Source organism: Takifugu flavidus, chromosome 12 (genome assembly GCF_003711565.1).
Source record: "Takifugu flavidus isolate HTHZ2018 chromosome 12, ASM371156v2, whole genome shotgun sequence".
NCBI lineage: Eukaryota > Metazoa > Chordata > Actinopteri > Tetraodontiformes > Tetraodontidae > Takifugu > Takifugu flavidus.
Window position 1 is genome coordinate 3,104,036 of NC_079531.1, and position 22,128 is coordinate 3,126,163.

General features: G+C 40.8%; 4 protein-coding genes across 7 annotated transcripts in view; 2 read left to right on the top strand and 2 right to left on the bottom strand.

Annotated features, from left to right (window-relative positions):
• Positions 1–940: 940 nt before the first annotated feature.
• Positions 941–6,037, bottom strand: cep126 (centrosomal protein 126). The gene is made up of 10 exons (XM_057049934.1): positions 5,471–6,037; positions 5,117–5,280; positions 4,926–5,025; positions 4,364–4,535; positions 3,112–4,261; positions 2,790–2,908; positions 2,494–2,551; positions 2,053–2,220; positions 1,871–1,917; positions 941–1,773 (listed from the first exon to the last, which is right to left on the bottom strand). Exons 1-10 carry the CDS (start codon positions 5,578–5,580, stop codon positions 1,726–1,728), a joined length of 2,136 nt encoding a protein of 711 aa, XP_056905914.1. The 5' UTR covers positions 5,581–6,037; the 3' UTR covers positions 941–1,725.
• A 133-nt stretch (positions 6,038–6,170) lies between these two features.
• On the top strand, positions 6,171–11,534 carry trpc6b (transient receptor potential cation channel, subfamily C, member 6b). 2 transcript variants are annotated; one of them, XM_057049930.1, is made up of 12 exons: positions 6,171–6,312; positions 7,481–8,217; positions 8,387–8,572; positions 8,703–8,867; positions 9,135–9,351; positions 9,513–9,740; positions 9,870–10,134; positions 10,278–10,473; positions 10,586–10,792; positions 10,909–10,965; positions 11,048–11,123; positions 11,214–11,534. In XM_057049930.1, exons 2-12 carry the CDS (start codon positions 7,492–7,494, stop codon positions 11,366–11,368), a joined length of 2,478 nt encoding a protein of 825 aa, XP_056905910.1. In that variant the 5' UTR covers positions 6,171–6,312; positions 7,481–7,491; the 3' UTR covers positions 11,369–11,534. The 2 variants fall into 2 exon arrangements, with proteins under 2 accessions (XP_056905910.1, XP_056905911.1); XM_057049931.1 differs by having other exon boundaries at positions 8,414–8,572.
• Positions 11,535–12,149: 615 nt separating this feature from the next.
• pgr (progesterone receptor) lies at positions 12,150–18,019 on the top strand. Of its 2 annotated transcripts, none has more exons than XM_057049933.1 (8): positions 12,150–13,397; positions 13,790–13,899; positions 14,441–14,557; positions 14,835–15,137; positions 15,349–15,493; positions 15,614–15,744; positions 16,039–16,196; positions 16,291–16,425. In XM_057049933.1, exons 1-8 carry the CDS (start codon positions 12,349–12,351, stop codon positions 16,291–16,293), a joined length of 2,016 nt encoding a protein of 671 aa, XP_056905913.1. In that variant the 5' UTR covers positions 12,150–12,348; the 3' UTR covers positions 16,294–16,425. The 2 variants fall into 2 exon arrangements, with proteins under 2 accessions (XP_056905913.1, XP_056905912.1); XM_057049932.1 differs by having other exon boundaries at positions 12,152–13,397; positions 16,287–18,019.
• LOC130535088 (rho GTPase-activating protein 42) overlaps positions 17,236–22,128 on the bottom strand; it is a 40,836-nt gene continuing 35,943 nt past the window's right edge. For both annotated transcript variants that reach the window (XM_057049926.1, XM_057049927.1), the window contains 6 exons: positions 21,907–22,057; positions 21,336–21,719; positions 21,064–21,217; positions 20,003–20,065; positions 19,820–19,899; positions 17,236–19,248 (listed from right to left, as the gene is read on the bottom strand). In XM_057049926.1, coding sequence (XP_056905906.1) covers positions 19,160–19,248; positions 19,820–19,899; positions 20,003–20,065; positions 21,064–21,217; positions 21,336–21,719; positions 21,907–22,057 — 921 coding nt within the window. In that variant the 3' untranslated portion in view covers positions 17,236–19,159. The remainder of the gene's footprint in view (positions 19,249–19,819; positions 19,900–20,002; positions 20,066–21,063; positions 21,218–21,335; positions 21,720–21,906; positions 22,058–22,128) is intronic.

Here is a 22,128-nt window from a genome sequence, read left to right on the forward strand (position 1 = left end):
TCATTGTAGCTTGGTTTGGTTACTGCGCCTGTATTTTCCACAAGCATTAATGTTTCCCCAGTTTCTTTCTGCATTATGTATGACAGCAGTGACACTTTCTCACTACAGTTCTCATGAAAAGTAGATCCAGGCAGTTCCCACAATTGTGATGCTAATGAGGCCCCTCTTCCATTGCAAAATCATTTTGTCAAGATCTCACTTTGGATACAGAGCTCTGTGTCAACCCTTTCCCATACTTACACTGAATAACTTATTATGATGCCGACAGACTCTATAAGCCGGTTCCATCCACATACATGTTTACGTAGGTCCAAGCCTAGTTTACAGATGACTATTATTAACTAATAATCCTGACTTACTTTCACAATAAATTTTAAATGTAATTTCTGTAAGCAAAGTGTGTAATGTTTTACTATATCAAACTTTATACACTGTTTTATATGAATGTATAATTTATTGAATTAGCTATACGCCACATATTTTGATCTGTGAGGATCAAGCTTGTGCACACATGCTTCAAGTCAGAAGATGCTCATTATTGGAATGTAGTGGCCATTTTCATGTCATTGTTACACACTTAGATGCATTAAACAGATGGACTGCAGTTCCACTACAGCCCCAAGGGGACCACCCACTTGGCAGGGTTTGGTTCCTTGTGGACAGGATCTTTTCATCTTTCACCCGCTCTCAATGGGTGTTGAGGAAAGTAAAAAACGGGTTCAGAACCAGTGGAGACCAGGTCTGAACCCATCATACATAAGCTCACTTACACTAGGATGAACGGCCATGTCAGTGTTCGACATTTACAACTCTGGTCGTGCGTAATTGTCTGCTGTAATGACACAGTAATAACAGGAAAATTGTAGTATAGTGGGAGCTTGTGCGCCACCCTGAGGCGCTAGATTTATATGCACCTAGGTAATAATTAACAACAACTTGCTCAGTCACAGGATCTCCCATTTTTAATTAGCTTTAATAATAAGATTGATATAAATACAACCAGTACATTTTAGATTTACAGTTAACATTTTTAAGCATGCGGATTTACACAGAGGAACAAGATTAAATATGGAAAAATGTGTTTTTTTAAAATCTACAAACCCAAAATAGAGCTAATTTTAGATTGTAACCATGTAGTAACGCCACACTTTTCTTAAGAACTACACAACAACACAAACCTATATTTAAAAAAAGCAATGTTCTATAAAGGATGAAAAGAATGAGCAAAGGTAGAGGAACCTCTTGAAACAAGTCCTAACAGGAAGATTGCTGGGCAAACCCAGACATGCTGCTGTAGGAGGGGAACTGAAGTCACATCAACTATCACATCAATGTGTCCTCTTTATCTTGATGAGCATAAACAAGGTTAATAACATTTGATTTACAGCTTAGAGGACAACAACGTCATTATTTAGGAAATATTAAATGGGATCAAAGTTAGCAGCAAAGCTCAGATATTGATGTACTTACAGAGAACCCTGGAAGCCCTCAAGCAAACACTTTTGTATCCAGACACAAGTTTGTGCTTTGAACATCGCGAGGACTTTCATAGATATATTACATTCCTCAGCAACCAACTATCACAACTCTAACCTAAACCTAAACCCAATTCTAACTTTAAAACTAAGTCTTAAACTCTCAGACCTTTGACCCTGTGAAGACCAGCTCTCAGTGTTTGCTTGATAAAATTTGAAATGAAAATCCATCTGTCTTCTTGTATCCATATTAAGACATATGTTGCCCATAATGCTTTGTGGATTTTATGTCCTGTGCCTAAAATCGGTGAAAAAAAGAGACAAACATTGTTAATGGCATAATTCTTCACAATATGACAAATGTATTCGCAATAATTAAATATTAATATATTTACCAATGGACTGCTGATTTGTACATGCCCTCCAGTTTGTGTCCTGACACCTAAAACAGTAAGAGAGTCTTTATTAGTCATTAAAATCACGTAAATATCTATGCAGAAGATCACAACCTAGTCAGCTAGTTCTGCCCAAAGGTGACTATTTTCACTACAACCATCAGCATAATGGAGGTGCTCACACTGCAGAAGCTGGTCCAGCCTTTCCAGAGACAAGAGAATGTTGCGCTCTTCCATGGAAATGGCGCTGAGCCCGTGCAGCAGGTCAAGGGGCTTCTGCACCATTCCAGGCCTGTCCTCCAGTCTGTCAGCATATAACTTTGACTTGTGTACCTCCGGCACTCTCAGTCCTGAGGGCACAGACATAAACACAACCACATATGTTTCCGCTTCCTTTTATGCACCTCTTTAATGTAATTACGTATTTCAAATGAATCTTCTACATATCTTATTTGTTATAAATTACACTGGATAATGAATGTCCACAGTGTGAACTTTAATATGTTCTTTTATCAAGTCAATATTCAGTAATCAGTACATTTCACAAGTGGTCTGGTAAAATTTGCACTGATTCCAAATCTTGATTTGAACAATTTCAGACAGCAACAGGGTGAACATGATACCTTTAAGGGGAAAGATCCCATTACAAGTACTGGGCAGCAGTCTGACTGGCTCTGTGGTCTGTTATGTGAGACAGCAAAACAAATAAATGTTAAATCTGGTAAAGGTTTGGTATATGGAGTTACATTTATGACATTTATCTTGAAAGTCTCATCTTGATGGCTGTAGCTCCAGGTTTCTTACAGAATGAAAAATGGAAGGAGAGGGAGAGCTGACCCGATTGCATCTTTTCAAATACAATTTACTCTTTTTTAGTGCTGACTGGACCTGTTGCTCAGCACAGCCTGGTATACAGTACCTGAAGAGGCCTTTGCAACCATCTATTCCCTGAATCAGGAGGCAATCTGTTGTGCTCCAGGTGAGGTTTCCTCATAACTTGCTCACTACCAAAGGCATTTGTTCTAATCCTAGTTTTTTCTGAAAGGAAATGAGTTTATCGAGAGAGAAAAAATCAGTTGATGCAATGCAGTTCACGAGAACTTGTTTAAAACTTCAAAGGAGCAGAACTGTACATTCAGAAGAAGGATAAGAAGTTCTAATACTTCTAATATGTGTTAAAAAATCTGAATTACTAAGAAATGCACAACCAAATATGAGGAAGCACTCAGACAAAATCTTACCGTGCTGGGTGGTCAGAGCACTGCGGACGCTGTGCCAGATCTGAGAGATTTGCTCGTCAGTGGGAGTGCATTCTAGATCCATGCCCTTTTCTTCAGATGTCATCCTTCTTCTGGCTGGCTGAGATATTAGATTCTTTCCTTTGGATCCAGCAATCAGATTCACCTCAGTGGCAGGCTGAAGGTGCACGTATATGGTGCCTTTTCTTCCAGGGGTCTTGGAAGCACCACTAAGGCTGTTCAGGGACCCGCTGACCTTTTGTGTCCTTTCTTCTTGTAATCCGACTTGTTCCCCAACATCTGCCCAAGCCTGCTTTGCAAAGTGGTGTCCAGTGGTGGCTGGAGGGGTCAGGTTGGGATCTGGCCTAGAAAGCTCCAACGCTCTGTTGTGATGTAATCGCCGATCCTCTGTGTGGTTAGAACTGTTGTTTCCCTTCATTGGTTCCTCATCACACCAACGCCCCTTCAGTTTGACTTGATTGGTTCCCCACAATTCCTTATTTTTGACCTTGGTCAACTCAATACTGTCCCTGATCATTGATGCTAAATTTTTAGCAAAAGTAAAATTGTTTTCACAGGGAGAGTCAAATGATCCACCTTCAGACTGGTTATTGAGGACTCCTTTAATGAATTGGACTTTTTTTCCGGGATGAGCAATAGCAGCTGAAACAGGCAGCTTTTTATCCTCCTCTGGCTGCTGAGGATATTTAGGAGCGTCCGACTCGCTGATGTTCAAGATTTTGTGTTTTACTGATGAGGTCATATTTACCTTCTCAGTTTTGCACTTTGAGTTCAAAATCTTCCTGAAGTTGTTAAATGTCACGCTTGGTTCCAAAGGGGGCTTCTGATGGTGCTGTAGACCTTCCTCATGAAAGACATTGTTGTTAGCAGCGTGTGTCTTCTTTATGTTAAGCTCCTCCAAGGCCCCTTGCTTTTTCTGCTGACAGCTGTACTGTGTTTTTGAAGTGGATAAGTTATCACCAAGGACAATAATTTCAGTGAAAGACATTGGATCACCTCGCTTCTTCTGTGAGTCAAATGGAGGAGAGAAATGCAAATCTCTAAGGGAATTTTCTGCGCTGTACTTAGGACTTTCCAAACTGTCCTTACTTGAAAGGCTTTCAGAATCACAATTATCAGAGGAGTGGCTGTCCTAAAATATGGAACACAAAGTACTCACTCATTTAGGTGACTAAATCCCATATTTAAAGGTCTCAAAATATAAAATACACCTGCTTTGTGTGATTCCATATACCTGTGGGCTATAGTTCTGCTGCTTACGCAGCTGGTGCTCAGTTTCTTGGTAACTGATGATGCCAGTTTTCCTCCTCACAGGGAGCAGCTGAGAAATGGTTTCCACAGCAGTAAGTGCTTCATGAGGGGAGGGTTGAGAAGGCTGGATCGGGTTGGGAGAGGAAGTGTGGCTCCTCAAAGGAAAAAGGAATATTCCAGCCAAAATAAAAGACAGTGAGCAAAATACTGTAAAATACCACCCTGTATTTCTAATTTGCTTCACCTAAGGTGCTTAAGTCCATCCCTGCAGACAGTCCATTACAGAACACACACCATCCAATCACACACACACACCCAGTGGCAATTTAGAGCGTCCAGTCAACCTCATGCGTATGTTTGTGTAGACACAATATAACCAGAATCTCTAGAGATTCTCTAGAGAAGACCCGCAATTCAAATTTAAATTACAATTTAATCATAAATTCATACTCAATTCCAGGACCTGACTGATCTGGTGGTTGGTTGTAGTGGAAATGATCATTTTAGCTTGTAGGACTGACAGCAATAATTTATTTGATTCTTACTTGCTCTGTCTGCAGTTGGAAGATTGAAAGTTGCAGGAATCCACCTTGCTTTGAATTTCAATGAGCGCTTCCTCAACAGTGGGAACGCTGATCCTCGGAACTAAAACGCCAGAAAAATCCCATTTGATAAACAGGATTAAACAATGATTTCCTCAGCATCAAACGGCGACACCTGCATTTATGTTGCTCACATTGCTTGTATCTCCGAGGAGGAGGAAGAGGAGGAGGAACAGGCAGGTGAACTCTTTGGAAACGCTGAGTTGCATTATTTATCCGTTGTTTGCGTTGCTCTATGATGTTTCGCCTCGTCTGCTCTTCCCTTAAGTCCCACAGCCTCTGCCTCTCTTCCAGAGCCCTATGGGGTACAATGGATGGATGGATGGATGGATGGATGGATGGATGGATGGATGGATGGATGGATGGATAGATAGATAGATAGATAGATAGATAGATAGATAGATAGATAGATAGATAGATAGATAGATAGATAGATAGATAGATAGATAGATAGATAGATAGATAGATAGATAGATAGACTGACTAACTTCCTCCGTCGGTTGTTTTCCAGGGCGAACTTGCGGGATCGGGCTGAGCTCAACTGAAACTGCTCAAAGATGCGCCGTTTTTCTTCTTGGAGGTTTCCTTCAACTTCCATTTTAGAGCACCGGAAGTCTTTTCGTCTGTTTCCTCGTTGCTTTCCTACGTGGGATTTTTAATTTATTATTTTAAAAAATCCTCATCATTCAGTTTCTGGTAGTAAACACAGGTAACATCGGCCAACTGGAGTCAGCCAAACCAAACCTGGAAACCGGGTAACGGTTACCATGGAGACACCTACAACAAAACCGCGCTCGCGTAACCACTGAAAACGTGCGCACAGACAGACGCTGGTTTTGGGTGACGTTTCACTGTCCTTTGGCATAATAACGCTGGTAGTCTGTGCCTCAGAGTGCCATCTCTCCTAAGAGGATTATGAAAATCCATTTTTATTTATGAGCATTATTTATGCTGTAATTTAGACTGTCCAGAGAGGTGCTTATCAACACGCTACATAAACTTACGATTAGGCATTATGCTTCATAAAACAGTGCCAAAGTTATCCCTAAGATACTGTAGCTGTAAAGGAACTTCCAGTTTTCCTTCCGTGGTTATTAAAATGAGAGAAATTAGGTTTAAAATTAGCAATAAAATGACAGAATCTGGTGTTCAAAACAATGATTTCAATGCAGTGATGAAACCAATGGTGATGAGCTAAACCACACCTTGAGGGCGGACAGAAAAGCCTCCCACTGGGTGTGGTGGCACAGTATGATCAGCAAGACCAAAGGTGGAAGATGAACATGGCCAGCGGCTGCTGACAGAGAAGAGGAGACCAACTCCATCAGAGGTAGGTGGACTGTCTGTCTTCCAGCTTTTTTCAACGCTGCCATCATCAGAAATAGGGTCCTGTATTTTCCTGAATAATGACATTAATGTCTTTGTGTTTGTGCCACAGAACAACACAAAAAATAAAATAGCAGTGTAATACAGTGGCTCACCTTCATCATGTTCCTTGTCCTCTTCTATCCTTTTTTGATTTCCCATAATTTCATTATCAGACATTAAATATAACTTGATTTTGTTATCTTTTAGAATAAAAAATAACATCTATAATTGTGCAGAACAATTAGTGACTAAAATATCCACAATATTATAAATGTGACTGCTCATTTTACAATAGCAAAAAATAAAATTAGAATGAAAAGATGTCATTATCATATGGTTAATATTGTTAAATAGAATAATACTTGATCTCAACTTTAGAATTTGATTAAATAAATCACTTGAGCTACCAGAGAAAGGAGGAGTGGAAGCCAGGTTATGATAGAAGAGGAACAGATGATGAGACTGTGGGTGGTGTCATAGAGAGTTCTCATTTATCCAAGACCAGCTGTCTCATTATGTCTCTTATTATGACTGCCTTCATAGGACAGGACTTCTCACCTTGTTGGTAACATATTCTAATCAATAATGTAGAAGGACATTCTTAAACAAGAATCTACAAAATATATACAGAGATAAACAATATTAAAATGAGAAAATGTGGTGGAATATAGTTGTAAAAGAATTTCACTACATTTAAATAGTGAACCAGACTAAATATACACCTTGAGGAGCTTTTATGGGCACAGGTGTGACACTGTAACACATAAACAGTAGAGTCAACTGTTTCCAAGTGATGGGTTAAACAATAACCTGGTAATAACTGGTAAGCAGAGCATGATTGAAATACATTTAATTAAATAAGAGACAGATGTGCAGGACAGGAAGCGCCGGCATACAGGAAGCAACCTCTCTGGAAAATAAAACATAATAACAATAAAACACAAACTGGATATAACAACAGGAGATGGAAAACTTAATTATACCAAGCAAATTTTCTGGACTGCTACATTTAAAGATGATATTGAATAAACATAGAGAATCAATGTTTATTCAAATCATTTTAATGCAGTTTATGATGTTTAATGGTTATGTTTTATTTATTTTATTTTTTAATTGTTACCTTTTTGTAGGTAAGACTGTGATGGCAGCCAAGTGCCACATCCAAGCCTTCAGAGGAGCTGGTTACCTGTCCAGGACTCAGTCCGCCCGCTACCTTTTGAAGACAGAAGATCACTTTCTAGATGCTGCAGAAAATGGCAACGTTCCAAAAGTTGTACAGATGCTAGCAGAGCTTCCAGACCTCAATGTCAATTATGTGAACTGCAAAGGCCAGAATGCATTGCAGCTGGCTGTTGCTAACGAGCGTTTGGAGGTAACCAAGCGCCTACTTAAGAAGAAAGACCTCACCAGAATAGGAGATGCTTTACTGTTAGCCATAAGTAAAGGCTACGTCCGTATAGTGGAAGCCCTTCTAAGCCACCAGGCCTTCTTAGATGGTCAGAGGCTCTCAGACTGTCCCAGCCAGTCAGATGATGACTTCTTTACTTTTGATGAGGACGGCACGCGTTTCTCTCGTGACATTACCCCCATCATTCTTGCTTCTCAGTGCCACCAATATGAAATGGTGCATATACTTCTTATGAAGGGGGCTCGTATAGAAAGGCCCCACGACTACTTCTGTCAGTGCAGGGCCTGCAGTGATGAGCAGAGTCGAGACTCTTTTAGCCACTCACAGTCCCGCATTAATGCATATAAAGGTCTCGCCAGTCCAGCATATCTGTGTCTCTCCAGTGAAGACCCTGTGATGGAGGCACTGAAGCTGGGAAATGAGCTTTCCGTTTTGGCAAATACCGAGAAGGAGTTCAAGGTATAGTATGACTGTGTTCCGAACCATAGAAAAATACAATGTGTAGCCACACGTTGATGGCAATAAATTGTTATATCCTGCAAACGGCTGCAAGACATGGCTATGGCAGGTTTAGAGCCTGAGCGTCCATCAGTGCTCACATGAAGGTGTTTTCTAATGTGTGTTGCAGAATGATTACACGAATCTCTCCACGCAGTGTAAAGACTTTGTGGTGGGCCTTCTGGACTTGTGTCGAAACACGGAGGAAGTCAAGGCCATATTGAATGGGGACGCTGAGTCGTGTCAGAACGCTGACACCTCCTGCAGACAAAACCTTTACAGGTTGAAACTCGCAATAAGATATGAAGTTAAAAAGGTGAGTGTTGGAATGATTAGTGTTCTTTCTCTCTTTTATTAAAAATCAGTTTTGTATTCAAACTTCACACTTCTCCCCTCACACACACACACACACACACACACACACACACACACATCCTATGATACAGTTTGTAGCACATCCGAACTGCCAACAACAGCTCCTTTCCATCTGGTATGAAGACTTGTCTGGAGTGCGTCAGCAGAACACAGCAGTTAAAATCCTTCTTGTGCTCGGAGTAGCTGCTGGGTTACCTGTGCTGGCCTTTATTTACTGGCTTGCACCGTCCAGTAAGGTTAGTATATATTTATATAGGCCTAGAAAGACCTCAGGCCTATGTCTCACTAGCTTGTCAGGTATTTGTGGAGGTCTTCTGCCCCCTAGTGAACAAATGGAGTTAATGTAGCGTTGTGACCATACAAAGAATAATACGACTTGGAATAAACGTTATTAACAGCTCGGGCCTTTCAGAAATTGTTTTAATAACTGATTTTTATCCCCAATTTTGAATTTATCATCTTAAAGTATATCTCTTGTGTTTTCTTTTCCCTAACTGTATCAGCTGGGGAAACTGATGCATGGACCCTTCCTGAAGTTTGTGGCCCATGCAGCTTCCTTTATCATATTTCTTTGTTTGTTGGTCCTCAATGGAATAGACCGCTTTGGAGGAACATCACTGTTACCCAACATGACCACCCGCGATCACCCTTTACAGCTGTTTCGTATGAAGACCACACCTTTCAACTGGATGGAGATACTCATTATATCATGGGTCACAGGTCTTAACTTTAACTAAGTATAAATGTATATTCACAAACATATTGTTTTTTTAATTTATTTTACGACATTATCTGTTGTGCATCACCAACAAATGTTTACACGGGGAATTGGCATTATTACTCTATTAATTCATCTAAAATTGTGGTCTCTTTTCCCACAGGAAATATTTGGAAGGGATGTAAAGAAATTTGGGTGCAGGACATTGGAGAATATATGTCGGAACCATGGAACCTTCTTGACTTTAGTATTTTGGCTACTTTCATGGCCTCTTTTATTGCCAGATTAATGGCATTCTGGCACGCATATTCTGCACAGTGTTACATTGATAAGCATTATTCAGACTTGGCCAACATGAACCTGCCATTCGAGATCCAGTATTTCCAGCTTGGTAAGATGGCATCATATAAATATGCATAAGTGCATTACTCCACTCCAAATAATCACACTATTGAAGGCTGAGCTGTACGCACCAAGCGTGTTGGGGAATTACAAGCCCGTTGCCTTTGCTTGATTACAGCTCGCATCGACTGGTTGCCCTCAGACCCACAGCTCATTTCTGAAGGCCTCTATGCCGTTGCAGTGGTGCTGAGTTTTTCCCGTATTGCATACATTCTACCAGCCAATGAGAGCTTTGGACCACTGCAGATCTCACTGGGAAGAACCGTAAAAGATATTTTTAAGTTCATGGTGATATTCACAACTGTTTTTGTGGCCTTCATGGTGGGAATGTTCAGCTTGTACTCATACTACCTGGGAGTCAAATACAACAATGCATTTACAACGTGAGTATCCCTGAAGTGTCTTGTTATAAGGTTGTTGAAATTTAAAATGTAAAATTTCACAATATGTCCTTTTAATGAACTGCACTGGGTCTTAGTGCAGTGTTTTCACATTCTGATTCGTTCCGATTTCTCAATTTTTCTAGGATTGAAGAGAGTTTTAAAACATTATTTTGGGCGATTTTTGGCTTGTCAGAAGTAAAATCGGTTGTCATTAATATTGACCACAAGTTCATTGAGAATATCGGCTATGTTCTCTATGGAGTCTACAACATCATCATGGTGATTGTGTTGCTGAATATGCTCATCGCCATGTTTAATAGCTCCTTCCGAGAAATTGAGGTATATCTTCTACAGAATGATCAAAAATAATGAGACAATTATGTAAAAATGAAGGTTGATCTGTAGCCTATAATAACCTCAATGTTCTTCCCTGACTCCTGTATTGATGCAGGGTGATGCAGATGTTGAGTGGAAGTTTGCGAGAGCTAAGCTTTGGTTCGCATACTTTGAGCACTGCAGCACACTGCCTGTACCCTTCAACCTCATACCAACGCCCAACTCAGTTCTCTCCCTTTGGCTGGGGATAAGGGACTCTCTCTGGAATAGACCTCAGAGCAACAGCCAACACAGTTCAAATGATGTGTTAGAGCTTAACAAAGTAAGACATTAACAGTGGTAAAGTGTATTTCAAGTAAACAGATTTTTGTAATTCATAATAATGACTGTAATAATACAATACCATGTGTGCATGTGTGTCTTTGATTCGCATTGCAGCTGAATCACAAAGAGGATCAAAGAACGGAAGCAACACTGGGTCCAACACATTACCAAGTAAAGCTTTTTGCCTTTCTTTAGATGAAAAAAAAGGAGCTGCTCATCTCATTCATGTATATTTTTTCAATCAATATGACAGAAGATAATGAATCGTCTCGTCAAAAGATACATCCTAAAAGCACAGAGTGATAAGGAAAACAGCCAAGTTAACGAGGGTGTGTCCAACAGATTCTCTGGAAAGTTATAGCTCGTTATGAAGATTTGGTAAATTGGACCCCTTTGACTGATTTCATGTTGTTGCCCAGGTGAGCTGAAGGAGATCAAACAGGACATCTCTAGTCTTCACTATGAGCTGGCAGAAAGAGGCAGCAGCGACGCGGAGAAACTGGCAAACCTCATCAGGCACCTGGATCAAGTCATGCAGAAAAAAGGGGCACAAGGACCACAGAAAAGAGTTTGAGTAAATTGTAAATTTACTGGACGACACTGCTGTTACTACTGAGGTATTGGGTGAGGGTGTAATGACCCATAGAAATGTACAGCAGATGCTCTTCTCAAACCTGAAAAATGCTTATTAAATGCATATTATAATGCATATTAAAAAGGACATTTTACTTTTGAAATCACAGTGTTGTTGTTATTATTGCTGAAGGAACATTATTGCAGGAGTGTCTTCACCTCGTGGATTTTACGAGTTTGTGAAAATTGCGAAGCACAAGATGTTATTGCCTAAGCTGTAAAACAAGACAAAAGTCTGAGAACAGTCTGACCTGTCGAATAAAGTGCTCACCCATCTAGAGACAGGAAATGAGGAAAAAATGAGAACAAGGGTTTAGGTTTCAGATGTGTACTCAGCACAGAGCACTATAAAAATTTGACAGTGAGGAAGGTCAGTGCACAGTGCCAAAAAATATCCAATACATTGTTTTAGAGCAATCGCCCCGGTAATTTGCCTTAACCTTTTATGAGTAAACTTAAAGCAAGGTGAGAGAAACCCTTTCAGAAATCTAGAGCACTATGATATTTGGGGACGTTCCCATAAATGTGAAACTGTTATTGAAGAACTATGTAGGCCACATCAAGAAAATCCCATCTGATAAGAGATGACGCAGGAGAGGAGGCCAAGGTCTGTCGGTGCCTCACAGCTGCTCCATTTATGCTCAAGAAGGAGAAAATATTCTCTTTTAAGTGGTAATGTAGCCATCCATCACTCTGTGAATCCATCGCAGTTGTAGACCCTAAAAACCGAATTCAGCATTTTCTGTAGCTCCACATAAATGTCAACCTGACTGCGTCAAACAGCTGAACTTTAGTTATTCAGTCGCCACACGGCATAAATTCAGATGTAGTGATTAAAAAGAGCATAGGCGCCGTCCTAAAAGTCATTTTCCGCTCAGTCACATGAAATCACGGTTTAGTCGAGTAAATCGTGATTATTAAATGATAGAAAACCAAGTCCCAACCTTCCTGGACAAGAAGGAGGATTACAGGAAAGCCTCTCTCTCTCTCATTCTCTCGCACACGCACACACACACACACACAGACACACACACACACACCGCCCAGCTGCACGACGCACTCCAGCCTCCGTCGTGCGCGTCTGTTCTACTCGACACAAAGAGCAGAATGAGTGGTTTTATCACATCAGCGGCCGATTCCACCGACACGAGAATGAGTGACTTAGCGGGACATCATAATAAAACCTCCATGGAGCCCCAGTCTGTAGCTTGTATGTCTTCTTCCGTGCGTAATTTTGGAGAGGGCAGCGCGCCGATCCACGACGACCGCGGAGCTTTCAGAGACTGTAATATTCTGGACGATTCTCTCGTTGGGAAACATTTTTATGACCGCAACAGCGAGTTTCTCAAGTGCGACAACGTGGCGTGGGAAGATCTCATAAACATCCAGGAGACGAACGGATCATCATCAGAAACTTTACCTGGCACCAGTTTGAGGATGCCTTCGAAAACAGGAGCATGTAAGTTCATCAAAGATGAACGGGACGCGTCCGTGTTAATGGACAGCGCCTGTCCTAATTTTGAGCCATCTCCGGACATCCCAGCTCTTGACACCTGCTGTGACACCGACAAGAAGCAGCAACTCGGACTTTCTGGCGCAGAGTCGACGAGCTTCCCCGCCGTCTCACTGGCGCCTCCGCGTCCGGGATTGGACGGACTTCCAAACTTTCTGGTCGATTTGAACCAACCAGAGCAGCTGAGAGCGGGGGGCCAGAAGAAGGCTGAGTCCAGGTGTGATTATCCAGGGAAAGCTGCGGCCAGCTTCGATACCAACAGACCCTCCGTTGCGCATCTATCCATGTATAATGGTGATGTTACGCGCTGGACCAACCAAACATCTCTGGCTGAGCCCCAGTATTGGTGCCAGCCCGCAGGACTGACCGAAGACGCATTTCTTCATAATGCCTATGATGGGATCCAGAACCAGACAGCAGCTCAGAGGAATTTATCATCTTTATCTGCGTTCCCCGGGTACTGAATATATTATATTCTGTTTTTTCACTATATAAAGTCAGATCTGTCACAAGGATCTCATGATGTCCAAATAATTGCACCAATACATTTAATTTTCCTAGGATTATCTAGGATTACTTTTGGACGTAGGAATATATCTTAAAGACAATCAATTAGAGTCCAAGTAATAGAGTTTTAGAAGGTTGTTCACATTTATATTAAACATTAAACATATAAAGGCACCTTAATATGAAAAACATTCTATTTTTGTTATGTCTGTTATCTGTCTGCTATATGTTTTTTTTCCAGATGACTTTCAGAAGATTAACTGTGATGATTTAGTTCTAAAAATCCGTTTGCAATGAAAGATAAATATGACTTGTTTGTCATTATTTTTCTGTCTTTTCCAGTATGCCCCCTCAGAGACTCTGCGTGATCTGTAGCGATGAGGCATCCGGTTGCCACTACGGAGTTTTAACCTGTGGGAGCTGTAAAGTCTTTTTTAAAAGAGCAGTTGAAGGTTAGTAACTGGATTAGTTTACCTATAAGGCACTTAAAAAACATCAAATGATTTCCCAGCTCCACCAAAACCTTTTACGTTTGTCAGCCGAGACTGTTGGAAATCGAAGCAAAGTGTTTAACAATAATTACAAGAACCGAGTTGTCTTTTAAAAGCAGCTATTGCTAACTCTGGCACACTGAACTAATTTAGCTGACCTTCTGTGCGTGCTGTTAAAGGTCATTAGCAACAGTATCACATTGACCAGTGTTCACGGTGTTCTTCATCTTGAACTTGTTTTTCTTGTTATCTTGTATTGTGAGATATGTAAGAGCCACTATGTCTCGCCGTGGCCATGTCACTCTGTCCTCACAGCCTTGCTTCCATGTAATTTTATCAAAGATTTCTCCTCAGTGTGCCACCGCTGTGCGCAAGGTGTAGCGAAGCTAATGGCCAAGAGCCCTTCAACACCTCCTCTCCTTATTATGAGCCTCTCCTCCTTCCTGCATATTTGAAAATCAAACACAACTGCGTGCAATGTCTGTTTGCTTTTTCTCAACAGGCCATCACAGCTATCTCTGCGCTGGAAGAAATGATTGCATCGTGGACAAAATTCGGAGGAAAAATTGCCCTGCGTGTCGCCTCAGAAAGTGCTATCAAGCAGGAATGATGCTCGGAGGTGCTTGTTGATTGGATATCTTGTTGTTGGGCGCCAACGTATATCTAAATCTAAGTATTTTAAAACGTGCACTTGGGAATTCTGACTGACCATTCTTAATTGCCCGAAGCTGTGAGTGGGGCAGAAAATGGGGTTTTTCCTCATCAGTAGTATGCAACAGTTAACTATTGTGTTACTGCTACTATTAGCAATAATTAACCATCAGTCATTAATGATATCAATAATATTAAATCTGTTTTGCCATCAACAGACCAATACTTTTTTATTCATTTCCCAGGAAGGAAACTAAAGCGTTTCGGCAGCATGAAAACCTTGGGCTTTGCGCCGTCCCTGATGTTTCAGTCCCACGTGGCCGTGTCCAATGACAACCAAGCCTTGACTGCCATGACTTGCATCCCGAGCATCCGCGAGGTTCAGTTCTCCCAGCAGATCATGAGCATCTTGGAAAACATTGAGCCAGAGGTTGTATGCGCAGGTCATGATAACACACAGCCGGATGCTCCCCACCTCCTCAACAGTCTCAACAGGCTGTGTGAAAAACAGCTGTTGTGGATTGTCAAGTGGTCCAAATCCCTTCCAGGTAACAGAACCTCAGCACAGGGATCCAAAGGCAAGCTTTGCACAGGGTCCCTGGGGCTGTATAATCGTGATAAATAGTACAACATACTTTCAAAGTGCCGAATATGATGGAAAATTGGGGAGAAAAAAAACTCACTTTATGACAATATAACAAAGGAGCGGGAATTCTTCGCTTCAATCGTCTCTCATCTTGTTTCACTTACTTTTCTAAGGGTTTCGCAATCTTCACATCTCCGATCAGATGACCCTCATCCAGTACTCATGGATGAACTTGATGATATTCTCCCTGGGCTGGCGGTCCTTCCAGAATGTCACCAGTGAATTTCTATACTTCGCACCCGACCTGGTCCTCAGTCAGTAGGTGTCACACAGACATTCATTTTAATCAGATGTGGTTGACTAGCTTAATTTACTTTTGCAGAATGCACAATTAATTCCATTTTGTGTTATAGAATGATATTTTTTGTTGTTTTCTAGGGAAGAAATGAGAAGATCTCCCATTTCGGACCTGTGCTTGTCTATACAGTTTGTCCCTCAGGAGTTTGCAAATCTTCAGGTTTCCCGTGAGGAGTTTCTCTGCATGAAAGCCATACTACTGCTTAATACTGGTAAAAGAACAAGACACTTTACAGTCTTGCAGGCACGTGAAGCACTGATGACTATCTGCTGTTTGGCTGCCTAATAAAGGGCAATTTTAAAAGGGGTGACTCAATCTCGGCGAGATTTGCCCATCAGCGGCTATAAAAGCCTCGCTTTATAATTTAACTGCAAAACACGGAGTTGCTTAGCTGTACTTGCATAAGTGCTTCTAGCAATGATATTTATTTAGAAACAGAAAAATATTTTCCCATTTACAATCAAATGTAGGAAAGTGTCCTTTTAAAAGTATCCTGTGTTCTCAGTACCTCTTGAGGGACTCAAAAGTCAGGCAGCATTTGAGGAAATGAGACAAAATTACATCCGGGAGCTGACCAAAGCCATCCACATGAAAGAGAAAGGCTTCGTGGCTAGCTCACAGCGATTCTACCACCTCACAAAGTTGATGGACGCCATGCATGATGTAGGAAACTTCACATACTTGAATCATGCTTTAACCTGACTGCTGGTGTACTGGATACAAACCCAATGTGAAATGTCTCTTGTGTGACAGATAGTGAAGAAGATCAATCTGTTCTGTCTGAGCACCTTCATCCAAGCCGATTCTATGAAAGTGGAGTTTCCAGAGATGATGACAGAGGTCATTGCCTCCCAGCTTCCCAAGGTCCTGGCAGGCATGGTGAGACCCCTCTTGTTCCACAACAAGTGACAATAACAGCACAAACATCACATTTGTGTCAAGACTGACTGGATCATTGAGCCTTCATTTACTGGATGCTTCATCGTACTTGCTTGTGTCACCAAACTGTATGGAATAATCTTTAAAGTGTAACTACACCCCTTGGTTTTGGCTGATGTGCATTTAGGTTGGAAATGAATGTCCTGATTGTCTTGTGACGCACCCAGAAACTCTCCAGCCCCAACCTACCACACATGAACACACACAAAAAAGGAAAAAAAAAGAAATCACAAACACACACTGATACTTCTGCTCTCAGACATGTGCTAGTTTCTATGGGAGCGGCGATTTGTGATGTACTCGCTGAGTTTCAACCCACAGAAGTCAATTACACTTTGATTTTGACAACAAAATAAGGCAAATTGAAAAAGTTTGACTAAAATGTCAAGTCGGACCAGACTCAGCCAACACTACATACAAGTTTTGAGCAGAAAAAAGGTGTTTTTGGGGTTTAGTTACTCTATAAACTCCTGAGGTGGAAGAGAACAAGTGTGCTCTTTAAAATGTTTAACATAGCGTCTCAGTTGTATTCATGCTTTTTATCTTGATTCTTGTATTTCTTATATTAGAGTAAAGTAGCTATAAAGAAACCTGCCAATTACCTGACAAAAGCGTTTAAGGACAACTCAATCAGCATCATTTCGTGCATGGAGTGGATGTGGTAGACCATTAATAACTGTCAGAAAATTCTCAAATGACACCTCATATTTTGATAAATATTCTATTTTTCACAAGTGAAAAAGAGGAAATCTATACACGAAGATGGGTTAAGTAGCTTTATGGAATAAAGTGAGTACAGCAAATCATCAAAATATTTTCTGATGAAGGTTCTTTTGCAATTTTTCAATCAGCATATATTAATGTAAAAAAAAAAGAGTTTGTTTTCTATGTACACAGTAAAGAGAAATTAATTTAATCAAACTCATTTCAGGTGTACAGCCACATGTGCAGGATTGGTTGGTTGTGTCTTAATTAAATACATAAGCACATAAAGAAACTGTTCGCTTTAAATGTCAACATATAGAAAAAAAATACACCACTGTCAAAGAAATGACAGCCCTATAAACTGGGTATGGATGTTGGTGACTAGATTAAAGTAAAGTAAATATTTAAGTATAAAAAACATTCATATAATTCCAATAAGGAAATGTTATTTTGTATCTTATATATTGTGTCTTCAATGGAAAGAAGTGAAGAAAAATGCCAAAAACCCTTTCTTGGTAGAAGTATAAAGTGCAATATAATTCAATTCTCATGTAGCTATAGGAAAGACTTTGTATCAGAGGAGTAAACCTTGTTTTTGGTTTAAATCCAGGGTTTGCTTTTAGACAAAAATAAACCAAAGTCTAAAAGTGAGGGCACAGTAACAACGAGAAACAATGTACTTCACCAAGCAATGGTGGATTGACTGCAACTTCCGATATTGACTTCACAATTTTGTATTCATTATTTCTAATAAATTGCATTGACATGACTTTAGGCTTGACATGTAACTGCAACCAAACAAGCCTTCCGTATAAAAATAAATGCAAAATGTTCCATTTTCAGACTGTGTGTATGATTACTCCTACAAATATAGACTGTAGGGGAGGATTATTCCCTGAACAAGGTCACCTTGCATTCTTAGAGCTGAACATAGCCGGGAACAGCCTGAACTGGTAAAGATCCCAGAACCCTCCCAGCACACAAACTTTGAACCACTGAAGAAAGTTTTTTTTTTGTTTCAGTTTGTAATAACTGAACGGTGATTAGATTTCCTTTCTCAGAAATGCCACTGGACTATAATGGTGTGTGTGTGTGTGTGTGTGTGTGTGTGGGGGTTAAACTGTTAAGACACTTTCATAATTGTACATAAAAGCCATTGATGTCATAACACAATCTGCGTGTAAAGGCATAGATATCAAAAGTACACCAGTGACGACACTTACGTGTCCTAAAGCTGAAGGACATTAAAAAACATTTTAAAAAAAACAGACCTTTACATGAATCATATGTATAATAACATTATTTAAAGTAATTAACAGAAAGAATTATGATTTTCATCAACAACTTCACAAAATGCTCGATACAGTAGCTGACCACAAAGTGCAGCAGTGACGCGGTTCAGTCGGTGACGAGTAATCAAAGGACAGAAACATGCAAGATAATGTGCACAAACACATCGTGCTCGTTAGATTAGATTTTGAAACTCTTTTTGACAACTACTAATATAATTGGAATGAGAAAAGAGGTGTTACTCCAAGAAGCTCCAAAGAATAATCACTATTTATCACCTTTCATTTGAGAGGTAGGTGTTTTGATTCCACATGTTTGCTTGGTTTCAGTCGACTTGAAATATCGCACTTTGTTTTTTCCCCTGTTATTTTAATTAAATGTTGCTGCTCAGAATTCTTAAAGTCGAAGGTGGAATCCTGATTTCTGGTGTTGCAATGATTGTCTGTATGGGTTTAAACTGGGTGCAGTCTAGAGGCAACACGTCTACAAATTTAAAGCATAAACGTGTGAACAAGTTTCTGTTGGTTTCCAAAAAAAAATAAATGTATCCATTGGATTTTTACTCTTAGCTGCACGGTTAAAGATCATATTTACCAAGAATGCATAAAATAACGTGTGATCACAGCATAACTAAAACCATCTCCACTAATATATATCTGGTGATGTATATCTCCATGGATACCATGGGGCAGTTAGAGGAAGACAACATAATTCTCAGGGATTAACCCTGTTCTCCCCTCATATGTTGCTTGGAGCCAGCCTGGTTCAACAGAAGCGTAGACTGCAGGAGAAAAGACAGTAAGACAAAGATCAACCTTATGACACATACAGTATACCCAGGAACAATATAAACATGGTGGTTTTAGCTGAGGAGCTTAGCAAAAACTACTGGTTTTAGATGATCAGCAGCATCAACTGAGCAGAAATATGGTGACTACAGCTGTCAAAGAATGCAGTACTGTAGAGAGCAATAATAAACTGTGTGCTGGTACTGCAGGGAGCTTGTTGATGTTTCCGGATTTGGCTGCTGGCTCTGCTGGCTGCGTTAACAGGAACAGGCACGGGTGTCTTCCATCACTAGGTTACAGTGACCTGTCTGTACTGGTCGTGGGCCAATTCACTTAATGGAAAAGGCAAGAGGCACTAAACTATTGCGAGGGCTGTGTGGATTTTAGCGACGCAATAATGGAGTTACGCTGAATGCAAAAAGTAGTTCATAACCTTGCATATCATCAGGTTATTACTGTTTGTACTCTGTGCACAGGCATGCGTGACTTTTCAGGCATCTCTGCACCTTTCAGTTGGTGCGTATAGTACTTATTCAACGGTTACTTTAAACTTTCTCTGCTTACCATTTGTAAAGTGCGCCCCCTGGGGGAAGCTCAGCTCATGGCTGTGCTCTGCCTCACAGGAATACATGGCCTTGGCATCTCTGTACAGACAATAAAAGTCAACAAAGGCATGGGCAGTTTCAGAAGATGAGGATGGAATTAACTGGGTGGAATGGTCACGGAGGCTGTTGTGTTTTTGGGCACCTTTTGAGTGCAGCGGACTGACCAGTAGAGGCATTTTCAAACCGGTGGGCTCTGGCAGCAACCCTAGGACATACAAAAATATATAGCAGCAAAACTCTATTTTTGTAGAACTTTTCCAAACCAATGATCAAGGTAAAATCATTGGCGTATTTTGTTGGTTCTTCAGAAAATAAACACGAAAAATACTACATCAAATATTTCCCTTTTCCGCTTTCCTTTTCCAGCCAAATACAGGTCTCTTTTTCCTGAGGCCAATTAAGGTTTGGCACAGTTGGAAAGTAAATTAAAATAAATAATCCAGCACTTGACCCTGTAAAACTACAAAAGACTACAGGGCCTGAGGCAAGCTGGGAGGGTATTGTACAAAGGAACTAAATGAGAGACGTGGTGACTGGCTTCTAAGACATGACAAGTCAAACAAGTCATTTTTCCAGAGAGAAAAACCGTTGCTGGGTCACATCAACCTCAGAGCAGGCAGAATGTAATTAGAGCCAGCTCTCCAGCAAGAGCGGAAAAGACATAAATCTCCCAACACATACGGATGTTAGAGAGCACGGAGAGAGAAGGGTTCACTCAGGGGGCTTGTTTCAATTGGTCTGTAAACATTAATGCATTTGCCTAAAGTTAAGTAAAGATTTGTTTTTTGGCATTCTAAATGCCAATTGTCAATCAGCTACGAGAAGCGTTTTACTAGGAATTAATATCAAAGCTGTAAATCCAAACTCCAACTGATGTGCAGATGGAAGTTACGCAACTACAAAAGCATTTACACGTCCAGAATATGGCAGTCTATTTCCTCTGGGAACTATTATTCGCTTTTGCTGTCAATTGCTGTGTAAATCGGCCACTTGTAGGCCCTCCAGAGCTGCCGTTTTATGGTTTTATTTTCAGTTCTTTGCATTTACCAAGAACTCTGTGCTAAAATACACTATTTACAGAAGCAAGAGGTCTAATAAGAGGTGAGGTGACTGACTGAAATAAATATAAATCAGCATAAATTATGGGACAACAGGGTTGCTTTGAAATGGAGTTAAAAGAAATTGTTTTTTAAAAATCTTTACACTGAGCCAGGTCTTTGGTATCCATTGTAAAATGACGTTTCCAACCTATGAGGGACCGGCTGCTTTGCTGGGTGGTCTGGCTGCTCTGGCTTTAAATCGACTTTGGGCTCCAGTGCTGACAGACTGTGGACAGAGCCAGAAGATTTCATCGGCCCTGAAGGAGATCAACAGAGAATCTGTTTAATTATAATAACATCACTTTTGTAAATGTTGTAACATAATTCAATTTAAATGATTACATGACAAAGTCTAAATAGGCAATACTTCTTCACCTTCAGATAAATACAGTGATTTCATGGAGGGAGGATCTGGGTGGTGCATCAGGGCAAGACTGAGGTCACTGCGGCAGTGGGGGGCTTTCTTGGGAGCAGAAGAGAGTCTGGGCGTGGCACTAAAGGAGGACAGGCTGCAATTGTCCTCTAACTCCACATCTGTGCGCTCTGCTTCCTCCCTGGAACTGGACTCCAGGGTGCTCATACCTGTAGCACTTCTGTAACCATTGGAAAGCTTTGATGGTGTTTGGTGGAAGAGAGACTTGTTCATGACCTGAGCCGAGGGAGCCATTTTGGATGAGTTATTCTGCTCAGAGGAATGGGAGGACAAAGACTCAAGGCTGCCCATGGGAGTGCTGCACGGACTGCTGCTTAAAGTGTCACCTATACAGGGGCCAGAATACACATAAGCAAGGCCTTCATTAAACCCAATCTTTTTATCAGCTACAGGAAAGAAAAAAAATGCGGATGAAATGTATCAAGACGTGTGCAGATGGCCAATACTTACCAACAGATTCAGGGAAATTATGGTACAATGACATGTGGTGATAAACATCGCTTTGGTACTTACTTTCTGCATCTGCAAGGCACAGAGTTGGGGTGTAGAGGCTGCGCGGTTTCCTGGGCCCTGTGGACAGACAGATGGCCCGGTTCCTGCGAGAGTCTGGTCGGCTCTGAGGCTGTGGAAGAGGAACATTTGCATCTGGAGGCTGGTGAAATATCTAGAGTTCAGAAAGAGCACAAGTTAACGCCACAAAACAAAATACTCCGCAGCTTGGTTACTCACTGGCAA